The sequence below is a fragment of the Phragmites australis genome, chromosome 3, assembly GCF_958298935.1.
Source record: "Phragmites australis chromosome 3, lpPhrAust1.1, whole genome shotgun sequence".
In the NCBI taxonomy this organism is placed as follows: domain Eukaryota; kingdom Viridiplantae; phylum Streptophyta; class Magnoliopsida; order Poales; family Poaceae; genus Phragmites; species Phragmites australis.
The window spans coordinates 39,742,679-39,750,555 of NC_084923.1; the positions used below are offsets into that span (position 1 = coordinate 39,742,679).

Genomic DNA, 7,877 nt, shown 5'->3' on the forward strand with positions numbered 1-7,877 from the left:
GAGTAATTATGGCACGACCACAACCAACAATCACTACATTGCATCTAGCTATTATCAAAATATTTCCTTATTTCTTAGTAAGAGTTTGAAAATATTTTGGGTTTTCTAAGTATAGAATTTGTAGTGCATATGTCCACTAGGCACATTTCTTCCTCCATCAGATTGACTGCCGTAAAAATGTATATATAGAATTGAAGAATTCGATATGAAATTCTTTATCAGATACATAGAATACTTACATATTTTATTATAGTTTCATAGTGATGATATAATATTATATTATAATATTTAATGAGATGTAGATAACATGATATCTAAGGAATTGAAAGACTAGTTAATATCTCCAAACATATCATGCGAAGCAAATTTGACAAACATATTTTTTGTGCTCATATGATCTTCTGGTTGCAAAAGAGTCTGGTTATTACTTGATTCTTGTAGAACTTGTTGCGAACAACTAGCCTTTTTGGTGGAGTCGGTTTTAAGATTGAAGTGTGCTTTAAATCTTTACCTTTGACTATGACGGTTACGTCCCACAGATTGTAAATATAGATTAACTAAATATCTCAGGTTGTGATATTTCTTAGTGAAGTGCTTGTAATCCATACTTACGATAAATATTAGATTTGTTAAGTTTAAAAATGCCTTAACCTTGATCCAGTGCATAGGACTTTTGCTTCTTATTGCGTTTGTGTTTACCAATATATTTCTTTGGATGGCGTTTAATAGAGTCATCAAACTTTATTGTTATTCTGAACATTATGAGGTATTTCAGGTAAATGAGCAGCGTTTATTGGACGCTAATGATAGAAAGAGTTCATCATACTTTTCGACCTGAAGTAACATATGTATTGAGTCGAAATAAATTTGGTATTTTATTACACGGTATTGTTGATGTAAGATCCTATCAGCGGAAAGCAAAAATAGATAAAGTTTTCTCTATCTTTTCCGCATCTGTAGGTTCTTTTCGTAAAAATACAATTTTGAGCAGATTTATGAACAATATAATTGTATTCTCCGAAGGACTTGAAGTCCTAGAGTCAGATATATGTCCATTCATAACATGCATTGGGCAGAACGACTGTCTTCTGCTGTTCATATCTGCTTTTGAGAGCTAGCCACAAAGTGCTCAAATTTTCTTCCATCAGATACTCAGACTTGAGATCCAGATAGATATAATGTCTTATATATAGTGCAATATATTTAACATGATCTGGTAGCGATGGATCTTAGTTTTAGGGAGGTTGGTAGAGCAGCTACTATTCCGCGGGGTATAAGACTGACCTTGACATCCATTGTCCATGTTGGATAATTGTGACCGTTGAGTGTGAGTTCATCGAACTCTTTGTCGATCATTGTATCGTACATGTATTTTAACCATAGATTTGATTAATTTATTGTTGGTAAATTTAAAATCATCATGGTAATATTATAATAATGATGTAATTTTTTTTAAAGTCAAGTTGAGACTTAAATTATATAGTGTAGATCTCAAATTGTGTAGCTAACACGTTAAAGATAATAACCAAATATGGTGTAGATTTCGCAGTAGTATGAGGCATAATCTAACATTTGTCAGTAGATGCCTATGTTCCTATTACTTTGTGTTATACTAAGTAGAATATTTGGAGGTACACGTTGAAGGTAATCATTGCCTCGCAGTGATGGTGGATAATTTGCAAATATACAGTAGATGTTATTGTTTCATTACCTTGTGTTTCACAAATTTTAAATAGAGGTAATCATTTAGAAGGTAGTTACCAAAATGATGTAGTGATTTAATCCTTTGACAGTAGTCACAAAAATGGTTTAGACAGCATAATAATGGTTTAATACTTTGACGGTAGTAAAAAAAAATGGTGTAGACCGCACAGTAGTGGACGAGTAATTCGTTGTTATGAACATAATCTGCAATTATTGTAGTAGATTTCATAACATCCACGACCTTGTGTTATACCAATATTAGTTGAGGTAGTCACTTAAAATTTTACATTGTAATTCTGCTTGAATTAAGCACTTTTGAGTATAAAAGCTCTTTAGGCTTAATTAAGGTGAATTAGTATGTAATTTTGCAAGAAAATAATCTTAATTATAAAATTAATATGATCATTAATATAATCGCATGTTATAGGGAATGTCACATATATATGTACGTGTGTGTGTGTATATATATATATATATATATATATATATATATATATATATATATATATATATATATGACACCTATTCTATACTCCTAGGAGTATGTACTTCCACATGCAATATACCACCTCAACAAACACTTTATACTCTTTTATCATTTTTAGTATCTCTAATACTAATTCTAAGATACTCTAATATGAGTTGTATGAAAAAAAATTCAATGTTAGCCTTTCATTTTTGCTATATACTCTTTTTTATACATAAAAGAAGTATATACGCAAATTATGATAAAAATCATGGAATTTCATAAAAAATTTCGTGGGATTTGTATTGTAGTATCTTATAATTACTAATGAAGTATATTTAAAGTGATAAAGAAGTATAACACACGTGTAAAAGTGGTATATGAGAGGTGGGAGTACATACACCCAGGAGTACATACTAGTTTTTATATATATGTATGTACGTACGTGTATATATATATGTATGTATGTACGTGTATATATATGTACGTGTATATATATATATATATATATATATATATATATATATATATATATATATATATATATATAATGAAGGAATGCTATTGAAAAGATATGTCTCTCTTCAATTAACGTAATGACAGTGAACATAATGAAAAGATTTAAAGTCTCTTTATCAAAAGATATATCTCTTAGATGGAGACACTTATTTACTAATAGATCATAATCAAATTCTAACAGACAAGTCTAATTGGAAAAAGATACAGACGTGGAACTTTTGGATATGTATGGTGGACGATAGAGACACGGAGACGGTGACAGGCGGCACTGGACTCACTGCTCCGAGTTCAACTTCGAAACTTTTCTTACTCCCTCTATTTCATTTATGCTTTCCCCGTGCTAAAATGAAATTGAAAAGCTCACCTGATTCTGCGAATGCTAAGATCTACAAGATTTCAACTTAATTTTCAAATATAAAATTACTGTAACTGTATTTTGTACAACCCATCACTGACAAACCATGACATGAAAACGAAAGACCTCGTTGGTTAGCTATACAGAAGCACCACACAACGCCAGTCTACTTTTGCTAATACAAGACACCACCCAACGCGGTTAACTCGGTGCTTTTCTGGAGGGGTTATTTCCAGTACCGACGACAAAAGTTGACAACCAGCTCGGCATGGTTTTCATCTATTCCCAGCACAGGGATACTTGGGCCAGTGTTTATGTTACAGTATTGCATTCCAGATATTCAGAGCAGCAATACGAGCAGTCACTGAAAATATAATCCTTTCAAACCAATTCAGACCAACACTGGCGATCAATCACTGAAAATATAATCCTTGCATACCAGATAATTCAGATCAACAATGACGATCAATAACTTAAGACCTCAACTCGCTACAGCTGCACGATGCGCAAGAAGCATGACTGAAGCATTCAGCAGCGAGGTAACAGCTCAGAGCAATACGAATCAACTCAGCATGCAAACAGTCTGCTGGATAAACTTAGCAACAAGGCAGCACCGGTGCCAGTACAGGTTCAAATACAGAACAGACATAACAGTGCCATGCGTTATACATTAAGCATCCTCCATAACTCGTTATGCATTCAGCCATGCGAAACTGAAGCTGCAAACATTAAACATGCAACATAAAGAACTAGATTCTGCAGACGGATCATTAGTAGCGATCATCAAAACGTCCTCCTCCTCCTCTGGGGCGATCATACGGCCCAGGCCTCTCCCTGTAACCTCCACCATCATAGCGTGCAGGTCCTCCGCCACCATAGCGGTCAGCGACACCACCACGTGGACCATCCCTGTCATAGCCGCCACCAATGCCACCCCTCGGACCATCCCTGTCATAGCCACCACCACCACCACCACCCCTTGGGCCACTCTTGTCATAGCCACCACCACCGCGAGCTCCCTCTCTCTCGTAACTTCTTTCTTGCTCCCTACCATAACCACCTGACGCATAACGATCTGGACCTCCATACCTGTCTGCACTAAAGTGATCGCCACCAGGGGGGTAGCGATCATTGGCATAACGATCACGGCCCCCAGTGTACCTGTCTCTGCTGTCAACTTTGTCACGGTACCCATAACGACCACCATCATAGCGATCATCCATGTAACGATCACCAAACCTATCTGATCCAGAAAAACGGTCTCCCCTTCCACCACCGCTGCCACCACCACTAAACTTGGAAGAGAATTTGCCAGAACGACCTCCAGCAGCACTAGGGCAGTCACGAACCCAGTGACCAGGGCGACCACACTCAAAGCAATTGCCAGGGGGTGGACCATCACCTCTGCTACCACGATAATCTCCTCGCCCACCACCACCATCATACCTAGTGTCATCTGTATTCATCTTAGGCTCAGCCTTGTTCACTGAAATGATCCGACCATCTAACTCTTGGCCATGCATCTCTTTGATAGCACTGTCAACTGCCCGTCGATCTTCAAATGTCACGAAGCCAAAGCCCCTGTGGCGGTTTGTGTGTCTCTCCAGCATGATCTGCAAGAAAAAAACACTTATGAATATAGGGAATGTATCCAAAGACAAACAGATACTAAGCCAAATAAAAAGAAAATAAATGTTAGCAACACATTGTCCAAAAACAATAATTATAATAGTACAACACATACACAAGCATGCATCTTCCCATCCATAGTTAAGTTTAGTATTTGAGTTTTGAGATGGAGAAAAGGGCAACAGTATTAAATTTAAGACATTCAGTACAGAAAGGTTGGTAATTACAACTCTCAACTTTATTACCTTACTGGAAACTGCATTACATCTACAAAAATTATTCGAAACAGCAGCATACCAGTACTAAAAAAGGTCGCCACTTACCACACGACTACCTAGAGGAGCAGTTGTACACAAATTAACCAGAAAACACAGCACCTTAATTCCATTACCCTAACCAGAATCACTTCTGGAAAAATTTAGATATGGCTGACTGACAGCATAAAGATATTACCTTAGGGAAGCGTTGATACTAGGTTATTCTTGGATCTCAGACCCTCAAGAACAAAATCATAATTCTGACACAGGAGCACCTAGCTGTAACTACCTTTGTGACGGAATCTATTCCCAACACAGTAAAGCTCATCGTCACTGACAAGCAGTAAAGCTACAGAACAATGTCTAGCTCATCGTCACTGACAAGCAGTAAAGCTACAGAACAATGTCTGGGCACTCAATTCAGCAGAAGCGAACTATTACCAACCAGGCACAATTTTGCTGCTACCCACATTCAATACACTCTCGGTAATTCCAGCATTTTCTGGTATCTGAACAATCCAGAAATGCCCACTGCTGTGCTCTCTATCAAACATATCACATCAACTAAACCAATTGTAAGAACCTATATAAGCAAGCAACTTCCATTTCCATGCGAACAACATCAATGAAAGTCTGAACTGCTGGCAAGCTTGTCTGCAAAATACGCCGGAGAATTATCTTTCCACCACTGCAATACAACAGATGGAGGCAACTCAAGTAATCTCACACAAAGACAATTGCCTGTACTGGTGGGTCTAACATCATATTTTTGCTTCAGCAGTTGTCCTTCAAAACGTCCACACATGAGCTTTCAACTCAGTTTGACTTTCATCACAGAAAGCTTTTACTGGATTTTAGCAGAAAATGTACTAAATACGAAAACAAACTAATAAAACAAAAGAACTTCAGAAGTTCAGAGAAATGTCATTGAGAAAAGCGTTAATGGAATTCTTAAGACAAGTGCAAATTGCTGCACCTGTTAATCATGCAGCGAATTAATCATATGTATGAAGAATTGTGGCCAACACATCATCGCAGAAAAAGTTTATCTATTTCTAACAAAACACAGAACGAGAAACAGATCAAGCTTGTAGCCAGTTCACTAAATGCTGACAAAGCAGCTACCAAGATGTGAAAAACTATACAGACATGTCATATGGAAAAAAGAAAAAACATCAAGAGTAGCCGAGAACCCTAATTGCATGGATACCAATGAAGCCAACTGAGAAAGATGACCACGAAAAGTGAACATAACCAGACGATTATATAAATTGATTAGTCCTGTTGTATCTTATCAGCCAATTAACTTGGTTCGACCCGACAAAGAAGACATGTATTCAGCTTCAGATGTTTTCCTCAAGATTTCATTGAGAGCACCTGTGTCATGAATATAGGCCCTGTTGCTGTTCCCAACGAGAGTGCACAACTCTGATGTTGGTGGAGCAGAATTTAAAAATCACAAGGACTGCAGGCAATCACAAAAGCTACAGGATCAGTGCAGGAACTGTTCAAATCAGACCACAAATTTTGCAGCAACATCCAATTTCTTTTACCAGACCACAAAGCAGAACTATCACTAACAACAGTTGGATCAATCGCTGTTCTCTGCTCATTCAATCCAATTTAACAGGCAAAAATGCTTAAAACAGGCATCTAATTGAAGTGAACATCACCAGCATTCAGTTCGAGAAAGCAACAAGCGTCACTGTGCAATCAAGTTCTGGAAATCTGGCAGCTCATTTGGCCTCAGCAAAGGAAGAACGGCACAGAGAGACCATTCACAGACCCCAGTTGCAAAGAAGATAGAAAAACAAAAAACAGTGAGTACTCATGAAGTGATCACAAACTAAAGAGGGCAAGAAGACAGCAAAGCGAAATAATCCTAAAGGGCAACAAATTTCAATAGGTAGCATTGTTTTACAGTATTCTATTTGAGAAGCTAATTAAGATGCTGAATCACTATTTTTTTTCTTGAAACAAGATCCACAATCCTACCGGACCTAGATCAAACTGCTTTCATTTAGAATCAAGATAATATGCCAAGCTAATTATCACCTTTTTCACTTATTATTAAAAAACTATTTTCGTGAAAATAAAATTATATTAATCTTCTTTCACCTATTTGCGCCAGTTGATAACCAGTGGAACGCATCAATATCTGAAACATGCATAGGCAAAAGCTCATTCTTCTTCAATCACAGACAAAGCAAAAACAGATCCAACCTTCCTCCCTACACCACCGCACCCACAGCAGTTCCAACCTCCAAAATCGAACCGCTGATGGTACAAAACTAGCAGATCTAGCAGCGCCTTTACATTAGAACGCGCACATAAACCGCGGATACACGGCGGTGGACCACCGGCTGAGCGTGTACCTGGGTGTCGACGACCTTGCCGAAGCGGCTGAAGGCCTCATCGAGCTTGCGATCGTCGGTCTGCCACGACAGGCCGCCCACGAAGATCCGGCCCTCCTCCTTCCCCGACATCACCGCGGCTCTCTCTCGCTCGATCGATCGATGCGTGGAGTTGAGATTTGGGGAGGGAATTTTAGGGTTTCGGAAGACGAGACGACGAGGAAGTGGAGGTTTCGAGGCGAAATAGGGAGGTTCGGTTCGGTTTGCTTGCTGAGCCTGGTGGGCCGTGGGCCTTTTGGGCCTTGGAGGAAGGGTCACGGCAGCTTTTTCCTGGGCCTAAAGTTTCGTGGGCTTTATGGGCCGGACGTGGTTTAGTGGTTTGGCATCACTTTTTTTTCCCTTTTATTGAGATAGCCTTGTGCTTTAAGATGTGAGTTCCACTCGAAACTTTTTATTTTATATTTTTTAAATAAAAAATATTGTGTTCCAACTCTACATAGCCGAGTGAATTCCAACTCTCCAGATTTACCCGGGGGATTAGGCTACTTTGTCATTGTACTATGACAATAGATGCTTTGGGCAAGCTCATGTCG

At 38.3% G+C, this 7,877-nt stretch overlaps 1 protein-coding gene across 2 annotated transcripts; it reads right to left on the reverse strand.

Moving 5' to 3' along the window:
- Nucleotides 1–3,611: 3,611 nt before the first annotated feature.
- Nucleotides 3,612–7,531, reverse strand: LOC133913038 (glycine-rich RNA-binding protein RZ1C-like). 2 transcript variants are annotated; one of them, XM_062356069.1, is made up of 3 exons: nucleotides 7,306–7,446; nucleotides 5,127–6,395; nucleotides 3,612–4,657 (listed from the first exon to the last, which is right to left on the reverse strand). In XM_062356069.1, exon 3 carries the CDS (start codon nucleotides 4,652–4,654, stop codon nucleotides 3,815–3,817), a length of 840 nt encoding a protein of 279 aa, XP_062212053.1. In that variant the 5' UTR covers nucleotides 4,655–4,657; nucleotides 5,127–6,395; nucleotides 7,306–7,446; the 3' UTR covers nucleotides 3,612–3,814. The 2 variants fall into 2 exon arrangements, with proteins under 2 accessions (XP_062212053.1, XP_062212052.1); XM_062356068.1 differs by lacking the exon at nucleotides 5,127–6,395 and having other exon boundaries at nucleotides 7,306–7,531.
- Between the last annotated feature and the right edge of the window lie 346 nt (nucleotides 7,532–7,877).

Bases quoted from the DNA above. Each gene is read 5' to 3' on its own strand.
- LOC133913038 (XM_062356068.1), bottom strand. From the start codon at position 7,416: ATGTCGGGGAAGGAGGAGGGCCGGATCTTCGTGGGCGGCCTGTCGTGG. The intron at 4,658-7,305 runs GTACACGCTCAG...TTTTTCTTGCAG, and splicing joins GCAAGGTCGTCGACACCCAG to ATCATGCTGGAGAGACACAC.